The 26,202-nt window shown below is 40.2% G+C and overlaps 1 protein-coding gene across 1 annotated transcript in view; it reads right to left on the bottom strand.

The window, feature by feature from the left end:
- The window catches only part of CCBE1 (collagen and calcium binding EGF domains 1), a gene marked incomplete at its 5' end in the record, with an annotated part of 94,882 nt that extends 68,798 nt beyond the window's left edge, over positions 1–26,084 (bottom strand). Inside the window, one exon of the mRNA XM_010009398.1 lies at positions 26,004–26,084. Coding sequence (XP_010007700.1) covers positions 26,004–26,084 — 81 coding nt within the window. The remainder of the gene's footprint in view (positions 1–26,003) is intronic.
- Positions 26,085–26,202: the final 118 nt, after the last annotated feature.

The following is a 26,202-nucleotide window of genomic DNA, read 5'->3' as shown; positions in this document are numbered from 1 at the left end:
AGTTAAATTTGGGGGTGCAAATGTATTCATTTACTGTCACTGAGAAACACCAAACGATCCCAGGACTTGTGGTAGCTGAGGTCTCTCTTACAGCTTTGAACTCCCAGGAGGTCAGTAATCAAGTGCTAGTCTCATCCTCAATTAGAGAAGGGAAAATGTTCCACTGTTGTTCCTGATAAGCCAACCATTGGTGCTGCTGCCTAATTGCAAGAGTGCTGAAAGCATATGGGTTTTATTTTTTATTTACATGTGCAACCGCTTTGCTAACCAAGTTGTCAAATCTTAAGATAATTATCTCTGAAAATATGGGATCAATTAACTCAAAGACCAAAGACCGGCCACAGGCAAGAAAAATATGTAAGAAAATGGCTTGTAGGCATCCCTGCTGACTTAGGGGAGGCACTGAATGGGCTGTATTCCTCCCTGCAGTGTCATTTACCAAGCATCATCAGCATTAGAGGCTAAAAATGTTTTTAAATATGTAATCGGAATTTGCACGAGAAATAATACCCAAGAAATTACTAGTGTGTGAGGATTTGTCTCCCAAAGGAAAATTGTTAGTAGACTGTGTAATGGACATAATCTCATCCAAAAATAGAAAGACTAAGATCATTCTCTTAAGGCAAAATTAAAAAACCCAGGACTTTTGACAGAAGGACTATGGCTCTATCTGTAGCCTCAATTAATTGTGTGGCAATTAGCAAACCCTTTGGGTAACAATACAGCGGCCAAAAGTTGATGTTTCAGCTTCCAGTGTGACTGAAGACCTCACTAAATAGTTTTTTACCCAGTGTTGGTTAACATTTTCAACACAAGGAGTCCTCTTTGGTTTTCAGTTTCCATACTCATCTACTCTAAATTCATCAATGACTACTTCATTTCCTGTGGCTGTATTTAGAGCCACAAAGTTCTTGCTCACACAAAGATCTCCTAGTCAAGAATGTAACTGTGTATTAATTCGGCATTACATGGAAAAGATCAGACTCTCAGTTATGACCAAGGAGAGGATGTCCTGGCTTGTCTGGAGATGACCATATTTCTTATCGCACATGTCTGTCAGGCAGTCATTTACCACCACAAAACCAAAAACAGGTGTGACAAAACACCCATTACGCTCCAGCAATAAAAAAGTAATCAAACCACACACGCTTTAAATGCCTATATTCAAAATCCATGCAGACTGTAAAAATACTGGGCTCCCACCTTAAAAAAACCCCCCACAATTCCATAGGAAATTTCACATATAGCAAAGCATATTTCTAAGCTAGACAAAACATGGTTGCATTATTAACACTTGAAGCCCATACAATGTGTTAGACCTATACTAGCTCTCAGTCTCATTTTATTATTTACAGCCTGGGACAGTGCTTGGCTGGCTGGGGATGTCCTGTGGATGTGGATGTGCACCGTGCAAGTAGAGAAACAGATTTTCTCCCCTAATTCTGGGCATGGCTTCCTATGGAAACAGGAAACTACTCTACGCATTTCTTCACTTTAAAATACTTAGAAATTACATAGCTTCAAATTATGATTTCAGAATTAAGTAGCCTATGCTTTCTTACTGATCAAAGATGAAAAAGTGTGTTTGAGAAGAGGCAGATACAAAATAGTTCAAGGACACTAGTCTTGAGCACAATTTTTTCATCATGTTTAATGAGTTTCTAATTGTAATGTTTAGTGTCATTTGCCTTTCTGTGGTTTGGGATAGTTTGGTGTTTTTTTTAATAACTAATGTTTTTACAGCATAACTGAAAGGAGATCATATAGAATACAGAGTTTAATACTATATATGTTATCAACATTATAAGCAATCGTGCATGAAGTGCTCTGTTAAAATTGGCAAAATGCAGACTGCAGTCTGGTGACTGCAGAAGGACCTATTCACACCTTCTGTAAATAGGAGGGTAGAATTCACTTGTAACTTCTGTGACCTGGTTGATGCTCTATTTCTGTCTAATTTCATATTCCAACATTTTTCACAGTGCAGATGTAAGTTAATAAAAACTTTTAACAGAACTTATACATTGCCTGTCGTAGCTACACGACCAAGCTCCTCTCTCTGATGGCTGTGTAGGCTCCAGACCTAGAGGGTTTGAAAATGGAAAAATATGTTCTGTGTTTGTGCTCTAAGACAAGGGGAGCACAGTCAATTCTGAGAAATCTTAATTCAATGAATTGTGACTGTGACAAAAAACATTCCTGTAGTTTGTGTTGTTTGGAAAGGAATTTTCCTGTAGTCAGATTTTAAGCAATTGCCTGAGTGTTCACTGAGTATTTCGTTTGTTCCTGATAAAAATTTGTAGTTTGGGGAATCTCTTCGCCAGCATGAAACTTTGGAACAATTTCTTCTCTGCTGGCCTGTTGTTTTAAGTCACTAAAAAAGAAGCCAGGCACTCTTGAAAGGTAATTATCTCCTGCTGAGCATCTGCCACTAGCATAGAAATTACAATCCAGCCTCTCAGCATTACCTGGAGGCTCATACAGAAACAAACTGAAAAATAAAAGAAGTGTAATAGATTCCTTCCCTCTATTGTTTAAAATACATTTTAATACTAAGAAATTGTAACACTGGCATTTGTTTTAACTTTTTTTTTTCTTACAGTTCATTACACGTAACTGTGCCCTTTTTTTGGAGAGGATCTTGGAAGTATGGGGATGTGGTGGCAGTGGAAAGATAATGTGGATATCACCCATCCTGTGGGCCATCCTGGCTTCCCAGGGGATGCGGAAATCTCATTAAGCTGTGTAACGAAAGGCAGTGTACATGGATATTTGTGACTTCCCCAACTGTGGGGCAATTCACACTAAGACGCAGATGCACAGCTAGACCATGGGTATGGAAAATAGCTTAATGCCATCAAGGAGCAAGACTGTTTAACGCTTTAGGATACGTGTCGTTTGAAGACCATGACACTGTTGAATGCAAGCAGAGCCATGAAACCAGCTCTAGTTCACAGTTTATCTCACATTTACTCAATTAAAGGGTCATTAGGATTTCAAAAGCCACAGCAGATGAGCCAAGCCACTCTGATGAGGCTATGGGTCATTTAAAAGAAATGCCTGTTAAGGCCATTTTGAGGTATAAATCATAAGCTAAGCAGAGAAAATGTGAGTCATGGGCTTTACTGAAAAACACCACCTTCGCAGAGCCAGGCTGACAAACCTGGCTGGTAGGAGCAGAGGGTGGTTTTAAGGCAATTCTCTATGCCATCGGCCACCACAGCCACAGAAATTTGACATGCCATGTGCAGGTGAGGTATTTGACTCCTTGTCACCCCAAGTTTTATGACAAAGTCATCTAAAACCTAAGCGATGGCAGCAGGCAGATCTGGTGCTCAGCAGAAGGGTGCAGATGGAAAAGGTCCCCTTGGTCTATGAGTATTTGTCTCTCCAAAATCAATGCATGAATGTTCTTAGATTATGGACATGCAACATAAAGCATTGTTAAAAACCGCCAATAATACAGGTGTTAAAGCTGCTAGAAAAATGCATCCCAAAACACGTATTTTTAAAGGTCGTGATCTGTTATTTACTAAGTGTTTACTGAAACTGCTGATGTGAATTAAGTGCAAGGTCCCAACCACAGCACACTCCCGGGGCTGAGTGAACAAAGACGGGCAAAGTCAGCCAAAAGGAAAAACAGAACTAACCCAATAAAAACAGTGTTCCCAACCCCTCGGCAAACTCCATCTGCACGCAAACAGAAAGCTGCATAAATCTGTCTTGAAGCTGTCCCCTGGACGAGCACCTTCCAGCCTGGGTTTCCAGCAAAGGCCTTTTAGATATCTGTGCAGTTTCTGGATCAGCAGAATTTACATTCACAAAAGCATGAAGATATAGAAGTAATGCATTCCTTGTGAAACATTCCCATGTTATATCAGTTTGGATAATAATTTTGGCAATAGTTACCACCAATAAGCATCCTTTTCAAATGAGTGCTTTAGAAAAAGAACATATCCTATTTACCTTATTATTAAAAAAAAGAAGAAAAAAGAAGAAAATACTTTCTTTTTTAATTAGCATTGACATGCCTTAAAAATAATACATAAACAAGAAGGGGTAAAACAGCACAAAGCAAAATTTGTTACAAAGTCAATGAAACTTATCTGCAATTTTCAGTTGTAACTGTACTTTTAGTTTCTCTCTTCTTTTCCCAGATTCTTTCTCCAGGATGTAGGAATATTGAAAGGGAGTAAGCTGGGAAAAATCCTTAACTTCAACCTTAGCCAAAACCTAAAAATAATAAATCCGAGTCAGGCAAAGACTTTAATGGTGCTTACAAAGAAGCAAAAAAAAAAAAAAAAAAAAAAAAAAAGAACACCCAAGAAAATAATTTTATGTTCTTTCTTGAGCCAACAAAGATGTAAAAGTAAGATACAAATAGAATGTAGAAATCATCGTGTTTCACCTACAACAAAACATGACTTCTAGGTTTTACAGACTAGTACTAAATATCTGGTCTTTTGTCGTCCTGGATATGACAATTTCAACTACATACACTGAGACCTGAATTAAGAAAATAATTTTTAAGATACTGCAAAGTTTAAACTGCAATTCACCTAAAGAAACCTTTGCTATGCTCACAAAAATACAATTTTATAAAATGGTGCCTTAGAGAATGATAAAGAGATTTTATTTATACATAATAATATATAAAGATACAAATATGTAAGATTATATATGTATAATATAAAGTTTATTATATGCTAAAAGTAAAGCTTGTCTTAGGACCATTTTGCTAAAGTCATACCTTCTCTGGAATAACTCATAATGCAACCTTTCATATCTGAATGTGTAAAATCCTACCGAGTACAGTGATGCTATCAATAATCCTATCAGTTTTCAAGTAAATTATATTTGCCCAGACATTTATGGGCACCAGCAATGATGAAAAGCCCATTAAAAACTCCTTTGATCATCCTCTGTAAGCAGAGTTTAAAATCATGTTTTACCTACGCTCTCAACAGTATCTGACATTGTATTAATTTTCTTTCTCTTGATGAACTGCATCAACCATTTGGATTTGCTCAGCTGTTTATACTCCACAAGCATGCTAATCACACAAGTGATAAATGCAATCAGCTGGGAATTTTACATTTTCAATTGACTCTCAATAACTCTTACAATTATAAACATTAGGTCATAGTCTCAGAGTCTCTCTTTAAGGAGGCATTATATCCTGGGACACCATTTTCTTTGTGTGGTCTGAGCTCTGGAACACCACTGGCAAATTGTCAGTGAAAACGCAAAGCAATTTAGGTTTCTATCCCACAGTACATATCACGTTGTTCCTCAAAACAGATCACTGTTAAGGCTTCACGGGCATTGCACATGACCTTCTACCCATATCTTCCCCCACCCAGACAGTTTTAAAACTAGCTGATGGGACACACTGATATTAGCAGGAGCTGGCTCCTATTATCAGGCATAGATATGGTTTAGACTTGATGCTTGAGAAATACTGTCCTCGATGAGAGGCACCCATCCCCACCATGTGCCCTCACTAACAGCCGCTGGCACCTTCCCCATGGGAATCATGCAGAAGGATGCAGGGACAACGGGTGTGCTCTCTACACCCAGAGCAGAGGTTGTATTTAGGGAGGCTCAGAACAGCTTTCCTCAGACGACGAGTTACTGTGTTCATAGTGTCCTTACAGGATTTACAGTTTCTCCAGCTTCCCCTGAATACAAAACACCGGTCTGTGCCCTCAGAGGCTCTGGTGCTTCCTTTATTTCACCAATGCTATGTAACAGAAATTAAATATATCAGCCTAATTTGGGAAAAAACCCCACACCAACCCAACAAATTAACAAACGCCATATGACTGTCTGAAAATCTTTTACACAGACTAGATCGTGAGATGGTAAAAGCTAATCTATATTGGAGGATAATGCAATGTTTTTATCAGTTAGCAACAGAGTGATTGCTTTCTCTCCAAATCCTATATTGCTTGGAAATTTAAGAAAACATACTCAGTTTCTATTAGAGTACAGAGTTTCCTCTGCTGATTTAATTGGCGCATTGAGACCACATTCAAGACAAGTGGAACAGAGATCCTAAGATCCACTAAAATTACAGCTCTTTTCTCATTTGGTCTATACCTAAAAATTACAGCAAGCTTACAGCTATCACAGCTTAAAATACTGTTTCACATTTCCCTGTAACCAGACATAAATTATGGGTATCAGGGATTGTCAGACTCTACAAAATGCTTCCCAGCCCAGATTTTTATTTCAGTTGATAGATACAAGTTTCCACATATTGCCTGAGAAAACCTTACTTCTGATGCCTAGAGTTAATTTGTGTTCTTCCAATCTCCCCCCTAATATTTGGTCATTTCAGACTTTTACAAGAAAATTACTGATTCCTGAGGTCTCCGCCTACCTGCTTTAAATTGTACCCCCTTTGGCAATTCCTGCCAAAGTAACAGCATGAGATACAATTATTGGCTTTAGAACTGGGACTGTATTTCCAAATCTTGAACTATACACGACAACTGCTCTTACCCTGTAACAAGTAAGTACAGCAAAAATATATGGCTTATTTCTAGCTTCCTTTGGTAGGTGCCACAAAAAATATTCAAATTCCATGTGAACTGAGAAACAATGGGAAGAGGAGGAGGGGAAGGTATAATTGGAGAATGAGGTATGATGCAACTGTGGGAATTTTCTCCAGCCACCTGATCCAACTAAAAAGGATGGATCAGCAGTTGAGGATATCCCTGATCATTGTTGGTGTGCTGGATCAGGTGACCTTTGAGGGTCCCTTGCAACCCAAACTATTCTATGATGTTATGTGTCTATGATAAAAGGTGTCCTGGGTCCTCAGCTGAGGTGTTAGCTGCTGCTGGCTTCTATACCCATGAGCTCCAGGGACAGTCTCTGTCCAAAGTCAGGGAGTTTAGGCATTTGGTTTAGTTTAATACTGCATTTGGGAACACAATGACCCACAGCAAGTAACTTTATAATGTCAACATCCTAATTTTTTGGCAAAATAAACATACAAACAAAAAACCCCCCACAAGCTCAAGTCCACTAGTTTCCTTTTCTGTAAAATGCTTCTTCTAGTTCATTTTACCTCCTGGCCTTAGACTTGTCAGTTTGTTAAACTGATGCAGAGTATTACATTTCACTTAACAATTTCATCAGGATCTGGAAAAAGTCATTAGAATTGTTTACTTGTATTTTTTCCATTCTGTTTGTTTTATATATGAAGTTACAGAACTGTCAGCATGTGGCACGTGCTTAAATCAAGCACCCATGCAACTGCATTACTCTAAAATGATCTTCCAGTACGCCTGAGCACTAAATGTGTCAGTAACTCTCAAATATTTGGCAAGCTTGGGCTTCCTTCCGTTAAGCAATCACGATGTCTTTGGAGATGGTCTGCCGCCGTGACTCGCAATTGAGCTGTCCTTCAGTCATGTCCCAGGGACTTCAAAGATAATATAAAGAGCAGAATCTGCCCCAACCCTCTGGTATTTGTGGTAATGACCCTTAAATACAGAAGGTCAGGAGAAAACAGCTCTAAATGTTGGGTTGGAAGTTAAGTGGACGGCTGGGACGTGTTTGTCATGACTTCATCTTGTAAATCCTCATTCCATAGTAAGATCCTACTCATGGTCAAAATCATCTAGATTGAGCAATTTCTACACATGGTGGAAAGTACAGCCACAGCTTCTCTCCTTCTGGCCACTGAGTCATTTCATACTTGATGGAAATTATTTTTTCAAAGACTCTTCTGTTCTTCTTGGCTGAAGTTCCATGAAGCAGAGAGCTCCTTCTAATAATGCTAATTATCCTGTTCTGGATGCCTGTTTACAGTAGTACAGAGAGGATGTATTTTGTCTTCACGTGGCCTTAAGCAAACCCAGGATCTGACCCTGCAGCCTCTGGAACACAGTCACGTCTGTCGGGGAGATAATATCGCTCATGTCACTCCTGTATCAGCTTTCTGCTGGCATGGGTTCAGTTCTTCCTATAAGCAACAATCTCCCTTTTCTCAGCCCTCAGCTCATTTGAAGCTTTGATTGGTGCAACTGCTGCTTTCTCAGTTATTCCAGCTTTAAGGGTCACTGGAGAGTCAATCTCCAGGTCAAGTCTTTGTTCTGTTACTAGTCAGTAACAAGCATCTGTGAAAGTCACCTAAGCAAGACAACCCACCTCTTCACTCTCTTAATGAAAGAAAACAAACCCAAAATAACCCAACCTGCACAGCAGCAGCCTCTGGACTGGATCTGACCAGGCTGCACACATATAGAAAGTTCAGTTTTTACATGTGCCTCAAGACATCTAAACCCAAAACTGCCACTAGGAATAACTTAAGAGCCAAAGTTCTGTTCTTTGAACACCATAGACTATTACCCAAAACTGTATCCCTTGAGATACTGTATGATTGATACTCAGATCTGTGGATCAGGTACAGAGAAAACCATACTCGAACATTTCTCTCCACCTTCAAAAATGACTACATTAAAATAATATTAGCTAATTAAAAAAATTTTTTGGAGGTTTTTTTTTCCCTCCCTAGGAATTTATGCACGTTCATGACATTAAGGCCCTAATTCCATTTCAGCTCTTAAATCACAAAAGACTTATCATGATTTAGGTCCATGAAAGAGGCTCTGACAAACCCCACATTATCCCACTAGGATTCAGAAGGAAAAGTCAACATTCAGGGCTAGACAAAGCATGCTCTGCTCTAAGCATGTGTAAGTAAGCTCCTTGGGAAGACCTTCAATTTAAACACAGTTCTGTTTTATAGCAAATATTTTCTATATTTCCTTGTTTTGTTTATTTCCAGGGATATTTGTTCCATGCTAACAATGACAAGGGAGACGTTCATAAAGAGACAGCACCATCACAGGATGTTGAGCACAGCTATGGAAGTCATTCAGACAAGAGATAAGATTTCCCACGTTCACTACTTTCAATAACAAAGTTAAAAGCACAGCTGAAATGCTGGGAGAGGAAGGAGCACCCGATTCTGAGGCACCAGGCCATGATTTGTGAGACTGAGGATTTCCAGCCTGCAGAAGAAGTCAGTGGCAAAACCACAGGCCCTAGTGCAAGTGCAAGGGGTAGAGCTGGTGTCCCAAACAGCCTGCTTCTGCTGACACCAAACATCTCCAGGCTGGAGTAAGCACAACCACAGCCTGCAGGCTGCTGATTTGTTAGATGTGAGGGTAGCCCTAGTACTTCCCATGTGAGCTGGGAATACACTGCCTCAGCTTAGCCAATAGGCAGATGGTTACATGACATATATAAAGAAGAAAATTACTCTGTGCTCGGTTTTTCAAGTGAAAGCATCTGAGCTCTGCAGCAGAGGGAAAACAACTTCTTCAAGTTAGCTGCTTGCGTATAGATACCTGCAAGGCCCCACCACCATGTCCAGACTTCCCAGTGCAAACCAGTTGCAAATCCAGAAGCTGATTTTCACATGAATGTGGCACTACACCGAACAACCAATGTCTTAAAGCTTAGTACTCCATATCACTCAAATAGCTATATAGCTTTTATACTATTACTGGCTTGTACCTTTCCAACAGCGATGTTGCTTCTTTTCATCTCTAAAGCACTTCCCTCTTCCCATCACATGGGCTATCCCTGTTTCTGAAATAATTGTCCCAGTTGTGACTCCTCATCCTTGCAATTAAGAAACCAGAACTGCACAGCCTATTCCATTTGAGGTCTCACCAAAGGTTTGCAGAGCAGTATTAACAGTTTCTCACCACTACTGGAAATACTTCATGGCATACACTGTGGCTCTCACCACTACTGAAAATACTTCATGGCATACACTGTGGCACTACACTTGCCTTTCTCATTTCCAGTTCCTGGTTGTCCCATAACCACACCTTTCCTGCTGTGCCTTGGCCAGATGTACCTCTCACTTCCAGCATCACCTCCTGATACAGACAATTGTCTCAGTACTCCCACTGGGTCAGATGATAAATTTATTTCACCTACAACAAGCTCTCTCTTTAAATGATACATGGAACAGCAAAGGCTTAGGTAATCCCTGTTGGGGATCATTTCCTGCCAAGTTTTGACCACTATTTATTTTCTCTCATTCCCAAACATCTAAGTACCAAAGGCGATGATCCACCAAGCAAGAGTGTTAGAAAAGCATAAACATTACAGCGATTGCATATTCCTCTAGGAAAACACTGGAGAATGTCTGACCAGAGTGGCGTCTCTAAAGCAGACAGAAAATGCAGTTTTCTCCCCCAAGATGCACACACACACTCCTTGTCTCTTCTTGGGTGACTAAACAAGGGGCATTTCAGAGCACCTCCTCACGGTTCTGGATGCCCCAGAGGAAACCCTGCCTCAGTTTTTCTCTGAATTCTAGCAAGAATTCCAGGGGTTTTAAATACACCATTTTTCTCTTATTTATTCAAGTTAATAGGCTTTTGCCTCTTCACTTCTGTGGCAGATTGGGGCTTTCAGGGATGTTCATTCTGCATCTCTGCATTTCCAACTCCGCAAGCACCAGAATGAAAATGATCCAGGATTAATTTTTCTGTTCAGAATCTGTGCATCTTTATACTTCCTCTCAGACTCACCCCTTGGTACCATGTCACACCACACAGTACGAGGGACTGCGGTGAGGAAAGTGTAATCCTGCCATGCCCTGGTGCAGGTGGGGGCTTCTCCCTTCTGAGCATATCCAATTCCTGCTTTGGCAGACTTACACATGCTCCCCAGACTCCTGGTAAGTCTGAAGTGTCTTCTATCTTTCTGCTTACTTGCCGCACTTTTTAACAAAGTTATAATATTTGCAAGCATGTAACAAAGAAAACTTTGAGGCAGCTTTACAGCTCTATGTATAAAACTGCATGAGTTAAAGTCACACATCTAGGAAGTTAAAAATGCAACCGTGTAAACAAAACCACTGCTGAGACTCTTGGATAATTAACAAGGGGAGAGAGTATGATCTGCCTTAGCATTTGGAAGCAGAGCACATAAAATGAAGCATCTTTTCTGCTTTCTGCAGCTCGGGGATGCTGATAAACACCGGAGAATTCAATTAAGAACTGGGAGAGTGACCTGAGGGTGAGGGAACAGAGAACATCATCTGTGTTGGCTTGCCAAAGGTATTGAACTTGATCATATTCTACCATGAGACTTGTAATCTTTTTTTGTCACATCAGTAATTTACAAAGTGCAACCACACACAGGAATTAACTGATCCTTACTGATCTTTTATTCCATATCCCCCCTACTTGAGCACAGGTCCTCAAATGATATGTAGGCATCTGACTCTGCCAAAATTGATGGAGCAAAGCACCAAATGATTCAGCATTCCGTCTCTTATGGCGTTACAAGGCTGAGAATAAACTTCTGCTGATCCTGACAAAACAAGGCTATAAATACCAAGGCCTGTTTATGTTTTTTAGTGAAGATACACCAGTCCATCAAACATTTCCAATGTTATTTAAAATTGCACATCTTTTATTTATTTATTTACAAGCGGCCTGGAACTGCTGACTATCCAAACAAATTATGCAAGAAACAAGCTGTGTTTTGTTGCTTTTTATTGGTTGTTTTGTTACTTTTTTTTAATCCTATATTACCCACAATCAAAAATAATTCTGAAAATCTATGTTGAGACAGGAAAGTGCTGAAACCCCAGAACTGAACTGCTTGTATGCAACAACTGCTGAGTTAGACGATTCCTTATAAAATACAATCAAATTAATTCATCCTGGGAACTGGGAGACATTTCACAAAAGCTGCATTCCAGGGGCCAAATCTCATTTTCACCATTACTTATAGTGGCATAAATCTAGAGAAGCTCAAATGAAGCCAATGGAGCTACATCCAATTTGCACTGGTGCTGAAAAACAGGTTTTGACTCTAGCTAACTTTTCTTGTTCACAGGCAACAGAAAACAAACTTGAGGTATTCTTGCTGTCTTGGATGAGACAGTAATATATGTATCATTTTTATGTGTATATGCTGTTATATAATCCAAATCTCTTCCAAGAGAATTCATGCTTTGCTATTACAGAAAGCTAAGACACTGCCAGAACCTTCCTAACTTCAACAGCTGAGATGCTAAGTTTATAAATAATTTTATTTTGTTATGATTCTCAGCTATATGCTGTGAAAGGAAAAAAGAAGAGCTCTGTGGCTAGTCCTCCATCTAAACACTGACTTTACAAAAAGGAATGACTGAGCATCCAAATGTAGCCTATGAACTACCTTGGAGCATTTAAGAGTGCATTGTGGAAGATTTATATTTTAAGAAGGAAATAAGAAAAAATAAATTTGTAAACTGAAGTCATAAAAGCTTACTATAAACAATGCAAACAAAAGCAGTAGTTGCCTGTGCCTCTCAAAGGCTTTTAAAGATAGTGTATTAAGTCTAAGTAAAGCAGGCAAATAAGCTGCTATGCTCTACACGTCTTGGTATTTTACCAAATGATAATAAAATAAAATACTGCACTTGTAAAACTCATGCTTCAGTAAAAAGGGTGCCAAAAATTTATTCTCTGCAAGTAGCTAAGTTACACTTTATAAAGATATCCTGAAAGGTTACAGGGAGCCTTCCAAATGGGGAATGCCTTCCTGCTTTGAGGTAAAAGATGGAAAAGTACCTTCCAAGACAAAACTGTATTTTGTCTCTAATAACAAGGAAAAACTAGAAACTATTTGAAGTCTGCCGTTTAGACAGTTTTAAAATAGAAGTTATTTTTAATAGAAGCTAGCAACTACTTCTGAATTTATGAATAAACTGGTCCTCCAAAGAAGCATTCCACATAAACAGAGGTTTTTTACTATATAAAAGGGCTTAGGAAGTACAATTTTCCTACCAAAAAAAAGAGTAAGTAGCTTTTCATTCAGATCTTGATATCCAGCTGCAGAACATCCATTTGTCATTTGGCTTTCAAATCCAAATTTTGGAAGCTTCTGCCATTATCAGTGAGCAGCTGGGATGACATAAGGACTCCTGCTCCAGGTCTTCCCCACAGCAGCCCTGTTAGGCTATTAGTGCAATCAGGGATGGTGGCGTTTGATTAAGACCACTTCTGAAACTCCTGTTCTCAAGCATTTCCCACAAATACCAATCATATACCTCAAGAACAAGACATCACACAGGCTTTTCCAGCTCTCTGATGCTGCTTTGCAGCTTTTTTTCATGCACATCATATTGTAGCAGTCAGGATATTAAATCTTTTGAAGCAGTTAATCTTTTCACAGCTGAGACTGGATTTCAGGAATAAACACTTGCTGTAATTTTTCAGCCTCTGGGCCATTGTATTTCCAAAAAGCAAGGTCAAACAGCATTTAATAAAAAGAATGCTGTATCAGTTTGGTTCTTTCTTCCAAAAGAGAAGCCCTACAGAGCAAAGCAACAAACTGGACAATGTGGAATATAGCCAGGATCTTCAGCCCTAATTAAGAGGAATCTGAACACAGGAAAGTTTCCTCTCTATTTCCGTCCTGAAGATATATTTGTCCTGCCTTAAATCCTTGTCAGGTCCTTAAGGAAAATTTCTTGGAACAATTTTCTTTTTATTGGAACAACTTATAACTGTAATGGCTGTAAGGTCAATGAAAATATTTGAAGTCTCTTTTTCCTGGTACTTAAAAATATCCAGCAGTCCATACTGCAAACAAGGATGTGTAAATAAATATATGTGTACATGTTAATGTATGTGTACATGTTAGCCACTCTTGCCCCCAACTACTTATTTTCTGCTGCTCTTTTCACTCCATCGCAGCTATTTTCACTGGAGATCTTCCAGTGATGTACCATTAGCTTACTCCCACTGTGGAAATACTCTGGATATTTTTGCAACATAAGAAAACATCACAAAAATCTAATTTGTCTCTCGGTGGATATGAAAAAATATACTTTCAAAAGGAGCATTTTTTCTTCTTATCTCAAACAGTAGCATTTTGTTGAACTGCAGTGACAGCAAATCACCATAAGTAAACAAAGTCCAGCGAGTTATTTGAAGATTCGATTTATGGCAACCTTCTTTGCTGTAACAGGAACACTACATCTTCAGCATAAGCTATCAAGTTCTTTTTTCTGTGAGGCATAAATTAGGCTTTTTCCTCCATTTTATAGCTGGAGAAGTAGCTAATACTGACATCCCATAGTAAACCATAGTGAATAATTGAAGGCAGGTTTTGGCACCACATGGCTCCTTGAGGAGCATGGAAATTTAGCCCACAATGTAGAAATACAACTCAGCTCTTGACAAGTCGATCCTAAGGTTAAACAGCATTGCCTTCCAGGATCTCAGTACTCTCACTGATGTAAATCTGAAGGGGCACTGTCAAGGACCTTTCTAGGCACGCTCAATAAAACCACAACTCAAATATGGGTCAGTACAAGGACAACAAACAGCACAAACAAGAGTACGGCCAATAAACTCAGCTTGGAAAGTCAAGCAGAGAACTTGCTTTGTTGATAAGATGCATTCAATCTGCTTTAACAACTTCTCGCATTCTTTTTTTTTTAATGGAATGCTAGGAAGAATTATGAAGAATTCCCAAACTGATGCACTTTTGTATAGGTCGAGGGGAGTCAGTAGAGCTATGGAAATTCAACCCTCTAGAAATAATTTCATACAGCATCATTAGTGCTTAAGCAGGGAAACAAATGAGCTATCTTTTAACACAGGTGAGCTTCCAAGAATAATCATGAAGGGACCAGTCCCACAAACACATTAATGCGTGTCAAGTAGTTTTCTTGAGCTCCTGTGCCATGCAGAGAAATTTCTGCAGGAAAAGGACCTAATTTGATGCCAGATACACAGAGAAAGTTTGAATGCAATCTGAATCTACTTCGAACCCAGAGGAGATGCCAGGAATGCAGCTCTGTCCTTATAAAACTTCTGTGGGTAAAGATCTTCAATGAGGTTATATCACAGTGAAGTTTTCATTTCACTTTGAGAAGTTTCAAAAGTAAGAGGAAATGGGATGTGTTAACTCAGCTTGAAGGATAACTCTTTCTCCCCATTGACTATATACAGACAGAGCAGACTAAGCCAGAATTCCTAAGGCAGACTCTTGACAGAAAGGTCTGGAAACTGGTGAGTGTCAGATTGTTCCCTGTTTCCCTCCCTCATGCCTAATTTACTGGATTTTGTCTGCAAGAAAGTAATGTGGGGAACTTAAGGGTGACAGTGGGCAGGGGAACATGCTCAGAAATAACATTCTTAATATCTTCTTTTTTGCTGTTACACAAGCTACAGTGCAAGCAGGACAAGGTAGAATAAAAATGTATCCCACCTTCTCCATTTTTAATCACATTCCTATATGTGTTTATCCATTTTAAAATCAGAAAAGCTTGAAATGAGATTTTTTTTCATGAAAACTTAAAAAATAAAAAAAACCCTAAAACAAACCAATGACCCATTTGCTATAGGTTTCTCATCTCTCAATTTTTGAAATTTAAAGCAGTTCCAGCAAGTGCGCTCTGGATTTGCATTTGTAGCTTACAGGGAGTAGGAAGTCCAGTGGAGCAGACACACACTTTCTTCAGGAAAAACAAAACAAGAAAAAAAAACCCAACCCCCAAAAACCCCAAACCTTTTTAAATCCCAATATTCACCAAAACAATCTTCCTCTATCTGCCTAAGCAAATACACTGTGTTCCCTATAAGCAGCATATCATGTAATGTATTGAGGAGACAACATCGGAAGCACCACAGGAGTCTCAGCCTGAGGCATCACAGACCATAGACTGTCTGAGCCATCGTGCAGACCAATAGCCCAACCACAGTTGGGTTCATCATGCTACTGATTTCCAGGCAGCGGGCAGAGATCAGCCCAGGCTGCCAGCATGTGTGTCTGCCACTGCTCCTTGCTTCTGCCTTAGGAAGCTGCATTTAAAAGTATGCATCCCCAGGAGGATCAAACATTTACCAAACAGTAGCTCTAGTGACCCCTGGTCCCTCAAGTCTCTCTGTCACTCTCTGCTTCTCAACCACTAAGGTCTAACAAAGATCCTCCACCTCATTTCACCCATTTTTTTCTCTTCCCACAGACACTATTATAAAGATCAAATAATTTTCCCTTTAGCTATTTTTGTTTTAATTATAACTCCTTTCAACTCTCAAAGGCAATAATCTCTAAACTAAGGGGTTTTGTCAGAATTCCAGGGAGCAATGTTTAGGAAACGACACTGCTTTTTGGTGTAGCTATGATAATAAACTCCATAATGAAAATTGAGTATGGTAATAACATCTTGTTGAATAGGCAAGATGTCAGATTTACAATATGTATTAAATGTATTGCATGTGATCACAGAGAAATTAACATTCCACTGAGATGCTGGAGCTCTGGGCAGGAAGCTATTTACAATGAAATAATGCATTCAATAAAGTTATTTGCTCTCTCTTATAAAAGAATTCCAAGCATATTTTTTTTCTGTGTGTTTTCACAGTTCTCTAAATTGTCGGTATTTACCAATTACTCATAAAATACTGGGATAATACTTATGTATTTCTTCATCCATTTTGCAACTACACCATCTAACTTACATGTCTTGTTATGTAGAATTAGGTGGTCAACTTTCCCCCTCAAGGGAGGGTAATGAGACTGTGAAGCCAACATGAAAAGTGCTGGTTTACGTGGGAAGCTAAGCACCACTGATGTCTCCGTAGAAAGGTTAGTGCCATACACTTGGTAGACCTGATGAATATTGTCCTCCAAACTTTCTGTCTAGTATAACTTGACTCTGGCTTATAAGAAGCCTCTAATTCTGCAAGAACAATCCATTTAAAAGCTCAAATGATAGCTTTCATTTTGCCTCTTCCACTTACAACATTGCGTACTCATCGCTTTAGGTCCCAGGCCATTTTAAAAGATAAGAATTCTGGGTTTTGTGCACTTAATATTGAATGGCTGCTTATATTAATACAGTGAATATAATCACTGTGTATTTCACCTTATTTAAATTCCAGCACAGATCATCAATTACAATGGATGTGGTTAGAACTTAAGTTTAAAAAACCCCACAAGTACATGTTTTTAATAGCTAGATGTACATTATGGTCTCATACTTCATTATTTGAACGAGGATCAACAATGAAATCAACACATGATGGAAAACACTCTTTAAGTGAGAAGGATTTTCCAAACACAACTAAGCGCTGAGATTACTGTCTACAACTGAAACTGTTTTTCTCTTTGACTGTTAAACTGAGCTACCCTCAAGGAGACGCAAAAAAATTGTTTTCTTTTCCTAGGCCAAGAAGAAACCAAGTCACCACTGTATGGATTCTGTTTTCTATTGTTTCTCCTTACAATTGGAACAAGAAATGTCAAAGTACTGACATTTGCTACTGTTAGTTTGCAAAAGAAGCCACCATTAGTTTGAAAACTGAAACCGAGCAAACATAAAATGGACAACAGAGAGAAAAAAAATCTGAGCACAATTTGGGGGAAGGGTTTTTCTTACTGTAAATCTAAGTCAGCCCTGCTTATTCAGATGGTAGGCACCAATCTCAGCTTCTTAGTAAGCATAGATTATAAAGAGAGGAATCACAGAGCGACCATAGGAGACATAACCAACACAAGCAAAGGTCTCCAGAGCAGATCTGCCCCTGTCACTGAATTAGCACAAATCAAGAACTCTTCCATCCCAAACAGCTCGAGCTGAAGTGACACTCAAGTTGAACACCCAGCAATGACTCACACATCGAGAGAAAAGTCATCTCAGGACTCAGGGCACTGTGGTGGAGAAAAAATCAAAAGATTAAACTCAGGGTTGTGAGAGTTCAGCACAATCTCAATGAAACCCAAAATCACATGTGACCCAAATGACCACCACTGCACAAGCACGAGTGCAATCTGAAATGCTGGAATGTGATATATCCCATGTATAACCCCTCTGCATGTCTGTGAATCACTGGTGTGGACCACACCAGGTATTTCACACACACCTGCCTTCTATGACCTCATTGCACCCCCACAGTAAGTGCTCTCCCAAACATGCAATGACAGAGAAATAGGTGAGCACAGCAGAAGCCTCACAAAACCTGTCACACATGTGCTCTTTCTACTGGGCAACTGCTCTCACAGCAGAATGTGGGCACAGCAGAATATGCTGCTTTTCACAGCAGAGTAGCCTGATCTGTTTTTCCAAGTGTAGTTTAAATATTTCATGTTTAACTACTTCCCTGTAAATCTGTGCTATGACAATGAGCGAAGGCAATCTGAACCAAATGGGCAATTTAAGTATCTGCCTGTGAAATATTCCTCCTGCCCCCACCACAGATCCACACTTCACAGAGAGGGAGAGAGATGTTCCAGACTGAGGAAGGAGGGAAGGTTGTCAAGTGAAGATGCATCAGGTCCTGTAGTTTAGCTCCAAGTCTAGGTTTGGAGAATAGCACCCTCCCTGGGGTGTGTTCTGGGGTGTTTCTGTTTGGGTTTGCCTGATGTTTTGTTCTCCAGGGTTCTACTTAAGTGCATGCCTGGAAGCACTTATATTATACTTCTCTGGGGAGTGATTACCTCCTTTCTATCACACACGTATCTGTCACATGAACAACCATCAAGATACAATTTTTCTCTTTTTATGTCTACGTACTTTTTTTTTTTTTTTGGTCTGCCTGCTCCCTGCCCTGTTTGTTTTGTTTTGGTTATTTTTCCTTTCTCTTCCTTGCTGCTCTGCATCTTTATCCTTCCATTCCTGCCTTTTCTGTCTTGCCTATTTTGACCGCAATCAGTACGTTTATCACAATGGGAGCACTAATACAAGTATTAATAATATCCTGCTGTTAGCAAGAGAGACTGCAATCACTTTTTTGAGGACAAAGCAGCCTGACCTTAGGGAGCATATACAATACTTAGGATAATTACAAAAGTCATATTCCCTTTGGCGGCCTATTTTTATTACATATTTCGTATCAGCCACAGGAGGCCCTGGGGCTACAATTTTGTTTGTCTGGAGTCTCTGAGCTAGACGACGTGCTCGGGAAAGTCAGTTCATATTTAACCCTATATTCCGTAGATGAAAACCACAATGCAATGCACCTGGATTTCATTATCGATCAAACCACCAAGGAGGGCACTTATCATAAAGCTCTTGGCTTGCCAGTTTTAAAATCCTCCAAACTGCTTTGATGTGAACATCAAAAACTTCAGGACTACGTGAACACCCATTTGCCAGACCTCATCCTTTAATTGTAGCATGTTCTACCTCAGTGCACCACTCACAGCAATTATGCAATGTTCTGAGAGATCATTAACTGTAATGGTTCTGTGGCTGTACAGAGGAGATGCTGCACAGTAAACCCACAGCAGCACGGTGTTCTGCTGCAGGAGGCTTTGCTCCAGCCAGTAGCATCCACATCTGCTGAGATCAGAAGTGTCCCTAACCTCAGTGAAGTTCACTAAGAAGATCCTTAGCCTTAGCACCTGAGACAGCAAAGTGACCCAGGAAGACATGTCCACATAAATGTGGCATGGAAACCTATAGACACGTGTGTGGTATCAGTGTTACTCTTATCTGGCAGATATTCACAATGCATCTCAGTAACTGTGAGCAATCTGTTCCCCTGGCAAAGACAGCAAAGGAAGTTGAATCAAATTAAGGACTGACTGTCATCAGAACCATGATGCTTAAAAGTGCTACTTTAAAAGCAATAGTGAGAAAAAAAATTATAGGAAAGATGGGAAAAATGTCTTAGCATCATTGTGCATATCCTGTTTGGTAAAAAAGTAGTGTACTGAAGCAAAAATTTGTTTATTCATATGCCTGACAGTCCACCTGTGATGACTATTTTCAGGAAGATGTTTTAAATGTATATATAAAATAGACAACAAAACATTTTTAGCTAGGAGAACACTTATGTTTGTTGCATCTCTTTATATACTCTGTGCTAAGGAACGTACTAGTACAATTACTACCAGAGAGAGTGCTCAGAGTAGCTCTCCATGGATGTGCCATGTTACAGAGCTGCTGAACGTATCACTTTCATGATGATGGTCTGGTATGGAGTTCAAAAGGCCCTAAACTATATACATATTTACAGGCTTCTTCCTAGGATGAATAAATTATTATGTTCTGACACATCTCATTTTCAATCCAATCACCAAGCAGCATTGCTGCAGCTCTTTCCACTAGTGCTCACAGTCTACATGGGCATGTTTCAGACGCTGATGTATCTGCATCAGCATCACCTGAATGATGAAAAGAGATAGCAGCTTGTGGCAACTCATCACTGAGCTATGTGCAAAGAAGGGCTGTTAGTTTAGTGGATTGTAAAGAAACTCCTTTGGCAGATGTGGAACTACAGCTGTTGTGTAGGTTGAGTTTTCTAAAACCAAAACAAAATTTGAAGTCATATCCTCTCTTAAATTTTCTGCAAAATTCCACCATGGAGTGCATTTCCCTGCAAGATAACTGGAGATTAAGCAGTACTTTTCTCTAATCATACACATTTCTTGGGTTTACTGTTGTATCAATTGGGGCTCTTTCAATTCAACTAAAACTGAAACAGTCAGCAAAACTCTAGAGAGGAAATAAAACAGCAATAATAAAAAGTAAATCTCTAAAATGAATAGTCAGAAGATAAGATGAAAAAACGTCATCCTTGCTTACTCCAGCTGAGAGTTGCAAAATTTTATACAGCAATTCTTTTTTCCTGTTGGAAAGCTCTGCAACATGCTCATCAAGTATCTGGGAACCATGAACTGATATGGTCCCCAAGGGCGTATTAGCGAAAGTGCTGCTTTTTGTGAAACAGTTACAATCCAACTTACTTGCAATTACTTTTATCTTTTAAGAATGTGCAAAATGATACAGTCTATAAATATAGTAGGTTTCACCAGCAATATCAGCATTCAAGAAAGTAAAAAGAAATGCTTTTTGAGGCATGTGATCTCTGGTTAGCATCAGAATTAAGTAGTGTGTAAGTATACACTCATTCTCTTCTTCAGTGCATTTAAAATGTCTGTCTGTTAGGAAGTGTAGAACAATTTCTCACAGCAAAATTTAAAACCTGAAGTGTAGGGAGGGCCTCTGTAAAATACCTGTAGCTGCTAATTATCAGATGAAGAAGCTGACAACTTATACTGAAACATATTCATCCCACTTAAAAGAAAACATATTCATCCCATTTTAAAAGACCTTTTGCTTGTGAAATGCTGCCACAAGAAAGTTACTGATTAAGTTTTAAGCCAAGATTTAAGCCCAATGACATAGGCCTTATTTGCAGATATAACCTGCAAAGATTTGCTTCACCTTTACAAAGATTTTATCATCATTTGACAGGACTATTCTGCCAAGCGCTGTTATTCTAAACCTCCTACTCCCTGCTGGTCCCGCAGAAGGGAGAAGCAGGAGCAGCCCACATCACTGCACACACAGGGTGTGATATGTTCCTTGAGGAACTTGCACACTTCACTTTCAGCAAAAAATGCAGGAAGGGGAGCATTTTCACTGTGATGTCAGAGAAAGATGGATAATTTCTCTCACCAGGTTAATAGTCTATTAGTTTAAAAAATTCCGTTTCATCGACTAATCTAGTCAATTCTATTTGCAAGTTGAGAGGGAATTAGACTGTTAGTTTCAGCTGAATAAGAGAATAAAACCCCTTCCCTTTGCCCAAGAAGGCAATGGCTAAAGTTTTCTTCCAGGCTACACAGATCCAGGTTGAAATTTATAAAAATTTTATTTTAAAAATCCTGAAAAGGGGCAAACCCTTTTTTTTTTTCTTCAAGTCGATTTACAATATTTAAGTGTCTAGTAGACAAAGAGATTTGCACAGTCAGGGGATACAAATATTCTCATTTTCCCATCTGTTTCATGCTTGAATCTACAACTGGTGATGGGCCAACAGCTTCCCACTAGCAAATGTTTCTGTTAAGTCTTTGTATCATCTTTTGAATTATTTTCACTGCGCTCTCTGAATTCTAACTGAAAATAATATTCAGCTATCCTAATACACATCAGTTAATTAGGTGATCAAGTTTTGCTCTTCTTAAAAAGGAAGCAACTCTAATTAATAAATGTACCAGATTAGTTGTTAAGGCTCCTGAACTTGGATGTGATATAACCACTATTGTCCCCTTATGGGAACGCAGCTACAAGATCAGGATGAAGCAAGGGGATGTCTATTCCAGATGCTTCTTTTCCTTCTACACCACAGGAACAATGTCCGGTAGCATTGTTTAAAATGAAAATGAATGAAGGACAGCTGCTAAGACATACAAACCGAATTGTCACATGCAAGTGACAACAAACAGAAGCGCTGAGGAAAACTGCAGCAACATTCACGTAGTTTAACATGCCAACAAATTGTTTAAAAGTCTATCTGAGTGTGACACAGATTAACATCACACTCAAATAGGAGGAGAAGACAGCAATGTGACTGGGGCCTCATAGTCTCATGCTGCCCAAATTTCATCAAGTTTGATGAATTTTCCATACAGTAGGAATTCAAAGTCTCATTGGCCTGTTACATTATCAACAGACCTGCAGAACTTATTCTCTGTACCTACATGATGAGGCCACTGGTACTGGACACTTTGTGGAGTTACACACAAAAGTTCAAATGAAATTTGCACTGAAAATATATCATACAAGCACTCACTGCTTTTTGCACGTGTTCCTCTGCACTCTTATGAAAATAAATATAGAAAACATCTAAGAAAAATACGAATCAAACTAAGCCAAGGGCCAGGCTGCACAGATTCAGAAAGGAAAAATACATCTTATTGTGTACAAGGTTGCTATGATCACAGGGAAAAATGCCAATATATTCTCAGTGCTTGGCCCCACTTTTGGCTTGGCCCTACATTTGGCTTATCTTTATTCATGAGTAAATCTGGTTAAAAATCATTTTCAAGAAATATTTTTTGTGATGAAAAGATGCTATTTTTATTAAAGTGCTCTGCAGACATGCAGATTTTCATGAAAAATTCCATCAGGAGGAATAAGAGGATGAAATTGCTTTCAGTCAAGAATTTATTCTTTGGAAAACTAATTTTTCTCAGGAATTTTGACATCTGACTTCAAATGTATATATTTTTTATTTAACTAATTGCACAGCAGATCATTAGTAGCAGCGTATGTTGCCTTATGCCTGATGTGTTGTGACACAAGATAAATTTTGTGCCAGTTTGTTTGATTTCTACACAAAAGGTACTTTGACCTAGAACACAAATCCGGTGTATGCTAATAGTAAATAGCAGATGACATTAACTATCCTCTTAAACTATCTCTAACAATGTATATAAATGACTATATTATTCACAACTATAGTCATTACGAAATATTGTGAGAAAACTGTATAGGAAGATAAAATATGAGATTTTGTAAGGATCAATATAGAACACTAAAATCAAGTTTCTTAGAAACCTGGAGTAAAAGATCCCTAAAACCACAGCTGAGTTTCTATCCAGCTGAAGTCTTTTAAATGTTTGCAGTCATTCTTGATGTGAAGACTGAATCCTAAAGTACCTTAATGTCCTACAGGACAAAACCCACCCCAAGGTACTGCAGGATTAGTCAATACTTGCAAGTTTCCTGTCATCTTGTTAAGAGCCTCAACATGTTAACAAATCTTAAATTAATATGTGTTCCACCAAGGTTAATCTCACACGCCATCTGAAAGCACACCTTGTGACCAGGAGCAACAGAGATGCTGCTTTTCCCCTCAGGTTCACCATCATGGGTGGGTGTTGCTGCTGGTTCGTGATCATAGAATCACAGAATCAGCTAGGTTGGAAAAGACCTTTAAGATCATCACGTCCAATCTTTAGATAGATAGAGAGTGGCACACCTCAAAAGGCAAATACAGCAACACACAGCAGCACAGGCATGCCCTCCATGCAGAGCTGCTCTGCTGAGCTGTATGCCTCCATTTCAGAGATGCTGTCCTGGTCTTATGCATATAGACATCATGGAAGAGAGCTCACAGGGTGGAGAATGGAGCCCTCCTCACCAGACCCTAAAGGTTAGACCTTGAAAACACATGAATAAATAGAAATGGATTTTTTTTCTTTGTTAAAGCAGGTCTGGGCAGTGTTCATAGATACAGAAAATGTTTGAAAACATGAACCAAGACAATCTAGTGTGTAGTGCAGTGATTTGGAAATGCTCATTCACAATCTATGCTGGTTTGGGATGGTGAATACCTCTTCGGGTTGTGCAGAGGGAGAGCTGTGAGGGGGAGGGAAGGCTCAGCAGAACAAGAGCCCAAAGGTCAGAAATACCTCAGCAAGGATGAAAGAAAGTACAAGTAGGACTTGGCAGCTGGATGGAGTCCTGTTTTCTTTTCACGGTGGCCCACAGGAGCCAGTGGAAGCTGTGAAGTCCTTGTCCATTACACACAAAGCAGACCCAATTTGCTCAGATAGATTTGGGGACATGCAGTAACTAACAGGATGGTCATGTGCACACTGCTTTATGCAGCTCCTACTATGGCTTTTTCCTTCAGTAAAGGAAAAAAGCACAACCTTGTTCATCCCAGTGCTCTGCTCCCAAACCAGAGATGTGCTGCATGTCCAACCAAGTACTCTCCTTCCCTGCAAAACCTACACACTGCCTCTCTCCACAAAGTGCTGCGTGCTGCTGCATGCTGGCCATAAGCAAGTGCTGCCTCACCTTCACTAGGAGAGGAGAGAGAAGGTCAGGGAAGCAGGGAAGGGTGGTCTCCAGTCCCCACAGAGCCTTTTACATGATCAGTAAGGATGCTACTGTTGCTGAGAAATGGGCAGTAGCATGACACTTTCCCAGCTGTCTGTGGCTGCCAGAGGGCATGAACCAGCTCCAAGCATGTGAGTGAGGGACAATACTGCTGCACGTTGTGTCTGCAGCAATCTGGTACTTACGCCAAACAGAAAGCACTCTTGGAAGAAATGGATGATCTCTGAAACACTTTTCACAAGCGTTAATGTGCTTTACCGTATTTTTGGTATCTAAGTGGCTCCCTGCCACACATAGGCATACACACACAGGGCAGAGAGAGCACAGGCGCCTCCACAGAGCTCCTCACAAGAGGCAGCTTTCATAAATGAAACATCTCATCTGTGGGGATAGGACTAATCAGAGGACATCTGTAAAGGGATGCATGTGTGCTCATACGTTGTGTATATTTCTCCAAAAGTACCTCTACTGTCAACTGTTCAGGTCAGTTGTCATCATTATAACAGTTTTAAAATTATTCTGAGAAACAGATGATGTTTCTCAAATGCAGAGCTGAAAAATGGAAACTGATGGTTGGATTCATCTTGCTTAAATTGGGAGGTCTCTGCCGAAATCTTCCCCAGAGCTGGTGGCTGAAGAACTTACGTATTCTGAGAGAATGATTCATCTACCTAAAAGTAAATGTCTTCCTGGTGGCATGAATCCCATTGATCTCACTGTTTATGCTGCTGCAACCGACGCAGCTATAGCTCCAAGGCACTCCTAGGCATCCAGGTCAGAGGAAGCCTCTCTTACTGTATCAGTGACTGATGGCCAGGATACCGCAATCAAAACCACACGCATCCTCTCCAGCCATGCCTTTGAGCTGAGACTTTTGCAGCAAGTTACTATAACCTTTCACTTGTTAGGGGAGATGCTGGTCACCAGAGGGATATGACCACGTTACCGGTACCCTGGTGTGGGGGGTGTCAGCAGTGCTGGGTGCTATTAGCACAGAGCAGGGGGTAGACAAACACATGCCACAGCTGCTGTCTCCACGACTTACACCAACACGTGTGTGCCCCCGTGCTTCCCTGGGGTGGTGTGGTGCCTTCCCCACGGGCAGCGAGCCCCGGTCCACGGCCACACTTGTGGCCGATCCTCTGGTCCATGTCCACGCGTGTGCCCCGATCCCTCAGTCCGCGGCCATGCGCGTTCCCCGATCCTCCCCGGTCCATGGCCACGCGTGTGTCCCAATCTCCGAATGACGGCCACGCGTGTGCCTGGATCCCCCGGCCCGCGGCCACATATGTGTCCCGATCCCTCGGTCCATGCCCAAGCGTGTGCCCCGCGGCTTTCCCGTTGCGCCCTCGCCCTCCGCGGCCACGGCGCTCACCTGAAGCAGGTGGTGAGCTCGCCCGTGGGTTTCAGGCAGGGGTACCGGGTGGTGGCGATTTTGTTCTCGGAGCAAACCTCCCTGCAAGCCGGGAAGTCGGATTATTAAAAAAGAAAAAAGGGGGAGAAAAAAGGAAAAGGTGATGGATGGGGAAAACGCGCAGGATCGGGAGCGAGGGGTCCGCGGCTGGGGACACTCA

The sequence above is a fragment of the Nestor notabilis genome, unplaced genomic scaffold (genome assembly GCF_000696875.1).
Source record: "Nestor notabilis isolate BGI_N333 unplaced genomic scaffold, ASM69687v1 scaffold5282, whole genome shotgun sequence".
NCBI lineage: Eukaryota > Metazoa > Chordata > Aves > Psittaciformes > Psittacidae > Nestor > Nestor notabilis.
This window is presented reverse-complemented; position numbering and strand designations above follow the sequence as displayed.